Raw genomic sequence first — 12,258 nt, 5'->3', positions numbered from 1 at the left:
AAATTAGTTTTTATAAGGAAGGCAGCTTGACTAAAGTAGGAGAATAAAGTGACCTGACTCACGATGGTAGAGGTTAAATGTAATCACGATGCTGTGTGTCCCCCTGCCCCGAGTGGGTACTCAGATGATAACTGGATCTGAGTTGAACCTTTGTTCTGTGCCAAGTTAACCTCAAGGGCTCAGTTGTGGTCAACTCCTGAATGTGGATTCAACACAGGTGTGTCACAGTCACTTGTCGAAGGTATCGGCTCATGGCTGTTTCATTCGCACTTTTCCTTGGCCAACCTTTCTCATTGCAGAGTGACAGGCAGATCCTGTGCATCACCATGCTGCTGGGGCTGAATGACAGCAAGAACCGATTAGTGAAAGCTGCGACCTCTCGGGCCCTTGGGGTCTACGTGCTTTTTCCGTGTCTCAGACAGGTCAGAGTGAGCCTGTGTAGCTCCACTGTGCCTCTTTACAGTCCATTTTCTTACTCTCTTTGGTGGATATAGAGCTCCTGAGTTGGACAGTAAAGGAAATTAAATTGCTTTGTAATCTGGTTTCCTTAATTGCTACTAAAATATGCTACTGCCTGTAGTTCATTTGTTTTTAACGATTTTGCACACTGGCCGGGACCCTAAAACAGTAAATGTTTAAATCAGTGGATAATTGGAAAAAATGAAATGGGACATTACCATACGATACTAATAATTTAGAAAACTAATAGAGTTTTTATTAAGAAGGAAATAAATTTCTCCTTCACTCTTACTTGTGACCTTTATCTCTCTGAGAAGTGTGTAAGTGAACAGGATGTGATTTGGAAATGTGTTCATTGTCCACATCTCTTCCTGAGGTGGAAATCAAGCCAAGCTCAGAATTCATAGACAGGTGTCGCAGGCTGGGTTATAAGATGTTCACAAGAGCAAAATCTGTAGGCTCCTCGCGTGTGCATGGCACATACCAGAATCGTGGGAGACCTTCCCCTGGGATTTTAATGAGTGTCCAAATTGTAATATATAAGAAGAAGAGTAAATAGATTGAATAAATGAATTTTGATTTCCAAATAGAGATTTGTGGTAAAGGCTTACAGCTTTATCTGCAGATAAATTTGAGAATTTTCAAGATAGCGGTGTGAACTCCTAAAGTGACTACAGTGTTTTGATTTGTTTATCTTACAGGATGTCATATTTGTTGCAGACACAGCAAATGCAATATTGATGTCACTTCAAGACAAGTCTCTTAATGTCCGGGCCAAAGCAGCCTGGTCCCTAGGCAACCTGACAGACACTCTGATTGTCAACATGTAGGTGACTCAGCTCATTTCTCCTGGGTGGCTTCCAAGCCTAAGGTCCCAAGAGGATATCTTTGAGCCCTATTATAAAACCAAAACCTTAGTAATGGTTGCCCTACTTTTTAAATATTGTGTTTGTATTTTTTTAAGTAATATATTCACAGGTTAAAAAAAGAATTCAAACAGTACAAAGGGGTATGCAGTATAAAGCCTTTCTCCTACCTTAATCCCCTAGTTTCCCTCCCCAGAGGCGACTGCTTTATTCATACACAAGTATCTTGCTTTTTGTCATTTAACTCTAACATATAACATGTATAAGCATTCTCCTGACTTCTACTGACTTTTTATAAATTGGTATTTATTATTACACAGTCATCACTATGTGATGATTATTTCACCATTACCCTGTAAGTGAACATTCATGTTATTTTAGGCTTTTATATGCATTGAACATTTTCGTGCATGAAATCTCTCCATTTTGAGATATTCTTTTTGGTTACATCCAAAAGAATGTGGACCTACTAGGTCAAAAGGTATAAACTGTAAGTTCTTGGTATAATCTGAACAGATTTGTGGAGCTGTTTTTATAGTTATACTGAGTGAATATAATTTGTACATGTCTATATTTAACTGGGCTTTACCTTTTAACATGTTTTGCCTGCTTTGGATGGGACAGGGAAACACCAGACCCAAGTTTCCAGGAAGAGTTCTCTGGCCTCCTGCTCTTGAAGATGCTGCGATCAGCTATAGAGGCATCCAAGGATAAAGACAAGGTAGACTGACAGCAAAACCTAATATTTTTCAGTTAGATACTTAGTGTATTATAGTTTTATCCCACCAAACTTATCCCTGTTCAAAGGAGATTGAGGGTGTACTCAGGGTATGTAGTGTACACTCCACACTTGTACAGTTTCTTTCCTGTCTTATGAAAAATATCAGTGCCATTTATTTTATTTTTTAAATTTATTTATTTATTTTACTTATTTGTTTTTGGCTGCATTGGGTGCTTGTCGCTGCGCGCGGGCTTTCTCTAGTTGCAGTGAGTGGGGGCTACTCTATGTTGTGGTGTGCGGGCTTCCCATTGTGGTGGCTTCTCTTGTTGCAGAGCACGGGCTCTAGGCGCACGGGCTTCAGTAGTTGTGGCTCGTGGGCTCTAGAGCACAGGCTCAATAGTTGTGGCACACGGGCTTAGTTGCTCCGTGGCATGTGGGATCTTCCCGGACCAGGGCTCGAACCTGTGTCCCCTGCATTGGCAGGCGGATTCTTAACCACTGCGCCAGCAGGGAAGCCCGTCAGTGCCATTTGTAAGACTACTCCATGGTATGTCCATGTAGCTGTTTTTTTCCAAAAATCTTTAAGTAGAATAGACAAGTCAGAAAGATGAGCAGCTTGGCTTTGGACATTCCCTGTTACACTATTAAGTTTTAAAAATGTAGACCTAAGCTTTAGGGTCAGGCAGACATGGTTCAAATCCTGGCTTGCCGGTTACTAGCTAAGTGACCTTTGGTGCATTATTTAACTTCTACGAAGGTGAATTTCTTCCATAACATGGAAGTTGTTACATATACCTCATTGGATTCCAAGATGCCTTTTTTTTTCCTTAAAATCTTTATTGCAGTATAATTGCTTTACAGTGGTGTGCTAATTTATGCTGTATAACAAAGTGAATCAGCTATACATATACACTTATCCCCATTTCTCCTCCCTCTTGCATCTCCCTCCCACCCTCCCTATCCCACCCCTCTAGGTGGACACAAAGCACTGAGCTGATCTCCCTGTGCCATGCGGCTGCTTACCACTAGCTATCTATTTTACATTTGGTAGTATATATATGTCCGTGCCACTGTCTCACTTCGTCCCAGCTTATCCTTCCCCCTCCCCGTATCCTCAAGTCCATTCTCTACATCTGCATCTTTATTCCTGTCCTGCCCCTAGGTTCTTCAGAACCTTTTTTTTTAGATTCCATGTATATGTGTTAGCATATAGTATTTGTTTTTCTCTTTCTGACTTACTTCACTCTGTATGACAGACTCTAGGTCCATCCACCTCACTGCAAGTAACTCAATTTCATTTCTTTTTATGGCTGAGTAATATTCCATTGTATATATGTGCCACATCTTCTTTATCCATTCATCTGTTGATGGACACTTAGGTTGCTTCCATGTCCTGCCTATTGTAAGTAGAGCTGCAATGAACATTGTGGTACATGACTCTTTTTGAATTATGGTTTTCTCAGGGTATATGCCCAGTAGTGGGATTACTGGGTCATATGGTAGTTCTGTTTTTCGTTTTTTAAGGAACCTCCATACTGTTCTCCATAGTGGCTGTATCAATTTACATTCACACCAACAGTGCAAGAAGGTTCCCTTTTCTCCACACCCTCTCCAGCATTTATTGCTTGTAGATTTTTTGATGATGGCCATTCTGACCCGTGTGAGGTGATACCTCATTGTAGTTTTGATTTGCATTTCTCTAATGATCAGTGATGTTGAGCATCCTTTCATGTGTTTGTTGGCAGTCTGTAGATCTTCTTTGGAGAAGTGTCTATTTAGGTCTTCTGCCCATTTTTGGATTGGGTTGTTTGTTTTTTTAATATTGAGCTGCATGAGCTGCTTGTATATTTTGGAGATTAATCCTTTGTCCGTTGATTCATTTGCAAATATCTTCTCCCATTTGCGGTACACGGGCCTCTCACCGTTGTGGCCTCTCCCATTGCGGAGCACAGGCTCCGGATGCACAGGCTCAGCGGCCATGGCTCACGGGCCCATCTGCTCCGCGGCATGTGGGATCTTCCTGGACCGGGGCACGAACCCATGTCCCCTGCATCGGCAGGCGGACTCCCAACCACTGTGCCACCAGGGAAGCCCCTCTTCCATTCTGAGGGTTGTCTTTTCGTCTTGTTTATGGTTTCTTTTGCTGTGCAAAAGCTTTTAAGTTTCATAAGGTCCTGTTTGTTTATTTTTATTTTTATTTCCATTTCTCTAGGAGGTGGGTCAAAAAGGATCTTGCTGTGATTTATGTTATAGAATGTTCTGCCTGTGTTTTCCTCTAAGAGTTTTATAGTGTCTGGCCTTACATTTAGGTCTTTAATCCATTTTGAGTTTATTTTTGTGTATGGTGTTAGAGAGTGTTCTAATTTCATTCTTTTACATGTAGCTGTCCAGTTTTCCCAGCACCACTTATTGAAGAGGTTGTCTTTTCTCCATTGTATATTCTTGCCTCCTTTATCAAAGATAAGGTGACCATATGTATGTTTATCTCTGGGCTTTCTCTCCTGTTCCATTGACAAGATGCCTTTTTTTAATAGCACCTAGCATAGTACCTGACTGATAGCAAGTGCTTAATTTAGTACAGTGGTTCTGGGAAGCCCTACATCAGGCTAATTTAGTCAGAATTGGTTTTTTAAAAAGAAAGCTTCCCAGATGATTCTAGTATGCTGCAAAGGTTGAGACTCTAGTCTAGGAGAAAAGTATTGACTGGAATTATGAAACCTAGCTTTTCCTCCAAGCCTTGCTGCAAACCACCAGTGTCCTGTTGCCCCTGGGCCTTACACACCATCTCTGTACCACAAGGAAAATGGACCTCTCTGAAGTCCAGTCTAACATTAAAAAAATCAGGGCAAGGAGCTCTGCAGAACCTGACCTCTCTGATGGGTCAGGATGTTAACCACACAAGACCTTGCCGAGTTCTAAGAACTTGCACCTTTACAGGCTGAATTTTTCATTATCTCTCTTGCTTTAAGATGTCTTGGGCATCCTGGATTTTTTTAAGTGGAAATTATACTTTCTGACACATGTCTTTAGCATGTTTTACGTTTGATTCTAGGTAAAAAGCAATGCAGTCCGGGCCCTTGGAAATTTGCTTCATTTTCTGCAACCATCTCATATAGAAAAACCCAGATTTGCTGAAATCATTGAGGAGGCTATCCAGGCCCTAATTTCTACTGTTCTAATTGAGGCTGCCATGAAAGTCCGATGGAATGCTTGTTACGCAATGGGGAATGTATTTAAAAATTCTGCTCTTCCCTTAGGTAAGAATGTCTCCCTCTCCTCTCTGGTGGAGGGCCTCTTTGGACAGCACACACCAGTGTGCATTGTTAGTAAAGCCACGGTATTATTCATAATGTTTTAAAAAATGGAAACATACTGAACACCCCAGTTTAGGGGAAAGGTGAGATAAATCATGGTATATGTATTCAGAGAGATACTTTGTTGCCACTTAAAGTTATGTTTACAAAAAGTTTTTGGTAATCTGGGAAAATACTTCTGATGTTAAGCAAATTAAAACAGGATATGAAAATTGTTTCTACAGTACAATCTCAGTTAATGGATAGAAAAAAGACTGAAAAGAAATTAGTCTAATTATTAACAGTGGTTGCCTCTGAATGGGATGATGAGTAGGATTTTATCTGCTTTCATTTTCTAAGTTTTTTACAGCGAGCATCTATCATTTTAACAATCAGGAAAAAAATAAAGGGGAAAACAGACCTGGGAGGAAGAGGGTATAAATTGGAGATTCCATATGCGCCCTTGGTACTGAAGTGGAATGCTGCGTAGGGATCTGCCTCTGAGTAATGACATGCTGTGCGCCTTGATATATCATCAGTGGCTGACAGCTGCTTGGGTGTCTGGATCGCAGCCTCCTAATCCCAGTCGCTTGAATTGCCAGCATTTACCTTACATATTTGTCTCTGTGACAAGATTTGAAACATAAGTGTGTGTTCCTGGAGAGGTGAAGCCATTCTGGACCAGCAGAGCCTACATCACGTTAGGGAAATCTGGCTCTTCTCCCCTTTACTGCCAAGAGCGTCCAGGCGGACCAGTCAGCCGGGAACCAGTGGAGATGTAGCCTCGTGGCTTTTTCCACTGAGGAAACAGCCTGAAGTAACCTTTGGGGTTGGAGCTCATGGAAGCTGGGTATCTGCTGCCTGTCTTCAGAGACATCAGAGATGTTGGGAAGGGCTGGGAGCATTAGGGAAGCTGCCTTCTACTCTGCTGCCCACCTTGAGGACTGAGAACTCCCGAAATGGAGTAAGTGGTAACTCTGACAAGGAATAAAGCTGGCCGATTTCCTGGGGCCAACAGGAAGCGAGAGGAGCCAAGAATCTAGGCATCATCTTCTCAATATTAGAAAATTGAGCCTTCACTTAATCTGAGTCCTCTGTCCCCCAGTCACTGCCTAGACAGTATTTTCTTTTTCTTTGCAATTAAATGCATGACTTGCTTTGTCCAGAGCAGGGTCTAGATGCTAATCTGTGTGATGAAATGGCCTTTTGCCAGCATGAGCAGGGCTGGGCATACAGTTGTGCACTTTGTGCGCTGCTCAGAAGCACCCAGCCGAGAGGACAGGTGGGGCTGCAGTTCAGTCCCTGCTTCTCCCACCAAGCCTCACCGCCTCAGACGAGCATCTTCCCAGAGAAGGAGCCTCTTTCTAAGTCACCAGAGTTCCTATTCAGGGTAGCAGAAGTCCTGAGCACATGTCATGCTCATCTAGGGAAAGGGAGAGCTTTGGGAGCCAGTACTTGGCCACTAACCTAGGATCCCATAGTCACTCACCACCCCGATCTTGTAGGATTATTGTGAGAATTAAATGAAAACATAAAATGACTAACTTGAGCGCTAGTGTATGTGCTTCCTTCTACCCCTCTCACCCCACTTATTTTTAAACCTTTATTTGCTTTAATGACTATGGATTCTTTCTAGGAACAGCCCTGTGGACCTCCCAGGCCTACAACGCCCTGACATCAGTTGTGACATCATGCAAGAACTTCAAAGTGCGCATCAGATCTGCCGCTGCCCTTTCTGTCCCGGGCAAGAGAGAGCACTATGGATCTGTTGACCAGTACGCTCAGATCTGGAATGCATTGGTCACTGCCTTACAGAAGAGTGAAGACACCACAGACTTTTTGGAATTCAAGTACTGTGCTAGCCTACGGACCCAAATCTGCCAGGCACTGATTCACCTCTTGAGCTTGGCCAGCGCCTCAGACCTGTCCTGCATCAAAGAAACCCTTGAATTGAATGGGGACATGGTCCAGTCCTATATCCTACAGTTTTTAAAATCAGGAACAGAGAGAGATGACACTGGAGCACCCCACAGCCCGCAGGAAAGAGACCAGATGGTCAAAACAGCCCTGGAGCACATAAGCAGTGTCCAGGCACTGGCTGGCGACACAGCCAAAAGGGCCATCATGGGCTTTTTAGAAGATATCCTGGCCGTTTATTTTGACTCATCTGGATCACAAGCAGCACTCTTAGGATTAACAAATCGGTGAATATTTTACCGGACCTTCCATGTGTCAAGTGATGACAGGAAGACCTGAGTTTGAGCATCAGATGTGTGGGATTTAATCTTAGGGGCAGAAACAGTCCTTTCACTATTTATTTAGATTGAGTTAGCAGCTATTTAAATTTTTCTCAAAGGGCTCAGCCACTTTAGAGAGTGGTTTCACTGTGTTGGCCATGGCCATGGTTGTTGGAACCCCTGACCTGTGCACGCGGGAGCCAAGGAGTTGGGTTGTCTTGTGGGCTGAGCAGACTGGGGGTTGTAAAAAGTGTTTAGTCTCAGAAGAGTATTTTTAGAATAGCAAAAGGATTTCGGAGTTAGAATGTTGTATATTGTGTCTCTGGGAATTGTTTTTCTTTTATAATAAACTAATGTAAAGCAGTGTGCCCATAATCTACCATTTTTATCAAGTTGCATTTATAGAAAGCTGTGAGCAGAGCTGCTGTTCAGCCAGTTTGTTCTGGTACAGCTGCATCAGTTGCTAAAATACTGAGACGGTTCCTTACAGGTTAATAAATAGCGGTTGCACTGAGCTCCCCAAGTGGCAACCCTGTAAACCCCCTCCACGCCTTCCCTCAAGCCTGTAAAGAGTGAACTGGTACGCAAGGGCCTCTGGCCTAGGCCCATGTCCATTTCACCCTGGCCGTAACATCAGCTTCTATCTGAATTTCCTAATGCCCTTTAGGAGAATGTGGTCCCATATGCTAAATTTATGGTTGTTTTGCCACTTTTGGGTTTGTGCCTTAAAAAAGGATTCTTTGTTTAATTTAGATGATTACAAAGAAAGATTTTTAAGTTGTATTTTGATAATGCCCAAGCAGTTATAAAAAGTAATTTCTCACTGAAAAATTATTGACATTTAAATTTTGTGTATATCTCTTAACCACCAACAATTTATTGGAAATTATTTCAGTCAGGAATTTAGAGATATATAATAAAAGATTCCACACTTATACTTGATATGGGATAAATAAGAATCAAGATACGTAGAGTGGGTTTGGGCAATATATTATTTACCTATGGTTATTTAGCTTAAAATACATATTTCACAGCATACATACGTCCTCAGTTTTTCTTCTTTGCCCTTAAGTTACTCTTCTCCCTCTGTGTTGTTGTATGTTCAGAAAATACTGTTTAGGCAAAGACTAGGGAACAGAGTGCTCAGAGAGCTGAAGGCTCACTTTTCTGTTGGTAGAGTACAAGTTTCCAAAGAATGAGACTACCAGCACAGTAAAAACTACCATATAGAGCATTCTTTAGACTTGCTTTTCTTTGGAGATGATTCTGGACACGATTTTTTATAGAGGCCATGGAACTGAGTTGAACCTGTACTGACCCTGCAATGAATCTTAGGACTTCCTTCTCTTGAAGGAATATATTCTTAGTAGCAGTTTATTTGCTTGTTGTTTTCATGAAAGTAAAAATGTGGCATATATAACTTATTCCTGGTTCTTTGGGCTTTCACTGGTGGGTTCCTTGATAAAATATCTGTGAAGTGACTTTGAATGGTTTTACTTGATGATTCACTCTTATCCTTTGCTTATCTTGAATAAAATCTAATTTTTTTCTTTCTAAACCTTTTGCTTCCATTAAGGTGTCCAGGTTTCTGAAAACAGATGTTAATATTCGTATGCAGGGAAAAAGCAAGGGTAAGCACTTCTAGAAATTCCATAATGCAGGGTGTGGGCTTCCGTCCCAATGGGGTGCTGATTCTCTTCTCCCTGTGGCTTTGTGGGTGTACACCTGGGCCAGGGGCTCCTCTCAGACACCTGGGCTGGGGCCTCAGTAAAGCTGCCATTATGAAAGGAAGCCACTCAGAGAATAAAGGGCCGGAACTTATTTGACGCAGAAACAGTAGGAAGTCTGGCTCTGATACAGAATTCTAATTCAGAATGCCAAATTCTGAACTTTCTTTTGATATTTGAAAGAAAAATTTGGAGGAATCAGCTTGGCACAGATGTCTAGATTCTTTATTCATTGAACTGACAGCATTAGGAAACATCACTTATATTCAAACCTTTCCTGTGAAACCCACTAATTCCTGCCCACTTCTAGAACCCGAGGAAGACGCACACTGTAACCTCTTTTGTAGAATTAGTTAATGGTAGAGCCAGTGCCCTAAGGTGATTAGAGGGTAGACAGAAACCTCCTATAGAATAGCAGGGCAGCAACGTCCCTGATTTTGATATTTGTATGTGAATCCAGACGAGGAGCAGAATCTCACGAACGTAAGAGCTAAGTGAGTTCTAGTTACTCCGGTTCATTCGGCCTTCACCTCATTAATATAGTGCAGCCTCTCTGGAGACATAATTCTAAACAGGAGCAGCTGTGTCAATGGAAAAAGCCCTTCCTTGAGAATTATTGCTCTGCAATCTATTCTATGACCTAGTAGGATTGACTCTAGGAACACAGGTATTTTCTAAATTTAGAAGTTCTGTTAACAAAATGTTATCACATTGATAGGTCAAATAAGAAAACTCATAAAAATGGTCATTTTTATGGTTACTGAAAGAGCACTTGATAAAACTCAATGTTCTTTACTGATCAAAAATCCTTTTAAAGATTTTAAAGAATAAAAAAAGATGCTTCGTTAACATCATAAAATATTTCTATCTTGATGGTGACTTTGCTAAAAAAGTCACAACCAAGACAAGCAAGCCTGTCAGCACCACTGTTACCTAACATTGTGTAATTTGATAGTGTGATTAAATAAACCAAAAGTAGAATTTTCCAAGTTTTTTCAAAGAGAGGTTCCAAATTATCTTTATTTGTAGAACACCAGTCTGAGGGATGGAATTCACAAATAATTATTTGTAGAAAATCAACTCAGAAAATAATAGAATAAAAGTTCTGTAAGGTAGCTGGTTACAAAGTAAATATGCCAAAATCAATAGCTCCTCTATATATCAACAATAACCAATAAGATTTTTTTAATGTTAAAAAAGATCCTATCGGGCTTCCCTGGTGGCGCAGTGGTTGGGGGTCTGCCTGCCGATGCGGGGGACGCAGGTTCGTGCCCCAGTCCGGGAGGATCCCACGTGCTGTGGAGCGGCTGGGCCCGTGGGCCGTGGCCGCTGGGCCTGCGCGACCGGAGCCTGTGCTCCGCGACGGGAGAGGCCACGGCAGTGAGAGGCCCGCGTACCGGGAAAAAAAAAAAAAAATCCTATCACAATAGTAATAAAAGAATAACATACCCAGGAATAAATCTAACCAAAGCGTATGCAAGGATTTTGTGAAAAAATTAAAAAAATTTGTTGGAGGTCATTGAAGACGACATTAAAAAAAAAAAAATGAGGGCTTCCCTGGTGGTGCAGTGGTTGGGGGTCCGCCTGACGATGCAGGGGACACAGGTTCGTGCCCCGGTCTGGGAGGATCCCACGTGCCGTGGAGCGGCTGCGCCCGTGGGCTGTGGCCGCTGGGCCTGCGCGTCCGGAACCTGTTGCTCCGCGGCGGGAGAGGCCACAGCGGTGAGAGGCCCGCGTACCACAAAAAGGGAAAAAAAAAAAAAAGAGAAGATATACCATGTTCCTAGATAGAAGGACCCTTTATTATAAAAAGACCATATCTCTCTGAAACTATAAATTTAGCTTAAGTCCTATCAAAAACAATATTTTTAATGGCAAAATGATTCTAAAGTTCATCTGGAAAAATGAATGTAAAAATTCATACCAAGGATTAGGCTTCTAGCCACCACACTGCAGGGGAAAAGAGAATCTCTTCCTCAGTTAGGGTGCCCTAAGGGAGCATTTTTCAGCCTTTGTAAATCCACGGCCCTGTTTGTTACATAAAAATCCATCTCTTATTCTCATTCCAGTCCTAGCCCACCCTGTCTCTCCCACTGCATGCAGCTGTAGTGCCTGGACTCAATGCATGGAGCAGCTATCTTGGAAAGGAAAGAATAACAGGAAGATCAGGGAAGGAAAGGGGAACTCCGAGTACCACCAAACTGGCAGTAAGTTTACTGTTTTTCCCACTCTGGTGTCTCCTGGCCTGGACTCCAAGCAGACAGAATCCTGGACCTGCATACCATGAAGGCAGAAGGAGCTCCCAGAGAAGCTGTCTATTTCTGGTCCTAGGATGGGGCAAGAGGGCCTATGTAAGTCAGAGAGAGTCAGGGAGATCCCTGTTTATTGCTGCTTCTCATCTCCCACTCCAGCCCCTCGGCAATCCCACTGCAGCAGAGGCTGTCACAGCCAGGCAGGTGCCTAAAACTTCAGGGAGGGGAACCCTTCTCTCTGACCAGAGGCAGTGCGGTCCCAACAGCAAGAGAGTGATGCCCATTGCTTTCTCTTGCTCTCTGGGTTTTCTCATTTGACTTCTTGGTGTGATAATATTTTGTTAATAGAACTGTGACACCAGAGGGAAATTCAAAACCGTGAGAATGAAGGAAGAGCAACAGAAATGGGAAATATTTGGATAAATAGACTATTTTTCTCATCTTAAGCTTTTTATAACATGTATAATCAGTTAAAACAAGACTTATAACATTGTCTGACGGGGTCTTCAGTGAATATAGGTGTAATACACATGAAAGTTACCACATAAAGAGGAAGTGTGAAGAGGTTTATACGGTAGTCAGATTTCTATATTTCACTTGAATGATAAAATATTAATCCCAAACAACCTATGAAAAGTTAAGTATTTTTTAGTCGCTAAAGAAACCACATGCACACACACACAAATTACACAGAAGATATATT

At 42.1% G+C, this 12,258-nt stretch overlaps 1 protein-coding gene across 3 annotated transcripts in view; it reads left to right on the top strand.

Moving 5' to 3' along the window:
* Positions 1-11,590, top strand: part of HEATR6 (HEAT repeat containing 6) — a gene marked incomplete at its 3' end in the record, with an annotated part of 46,904 nt that extends 35,314 nt beyond the window's left edge. The window contains exons 16-22 of one of the 3 annotated variants that reach the window (XM_079905938.1): positions 300-422; positions 1,161-1,285; positions 1,950-2,046; positions 5,099-5,303; positions 6,976-7,543; positions 9,161-9,207; positions 11,373-11,590. In XM_079905938.1, the coding sequence (XP_079762064.1) occupies positions 300-422; positions 1,161-1,285; positions 1,950-2,046; positions 5,099-5,303; positions 6,976-7,543; positions 9,161-9,207; positions 11,373-11,590 (1,383 nt within the window). Of the gene's footprint in view, positions 1-299; positions 423-1,160; positions 1,286-1,949; positions 2,047-5,098; positions 6,304-6,975; positions 9,215-11,372 lie in introns of those variants that run through there. The other 2 variants (XR_013825135.1, XM_079905937.1) reach the window with 2 other exon arrangements.
* Between the last annotated feature and the right edge of the window lie 668 nt (positions 11,591-12,258).

This window comes from Stenella coeruleoalba (genome assembly GCF_951394435.1).
Source record: "Stenella coeruleoalba genome assembly, chromosome: 19".
Lineage (NCBI taxonomy): Eukaryota > Metazoa > Chordata > Mammalia > Artiodactyla > Delphinidae > Stenella > Stenella coeruleoalba.
Note: the sequence above shows the minus strand (reverse complement) of the source record. Positions and strands in the feature narration are given on the sequence as shown.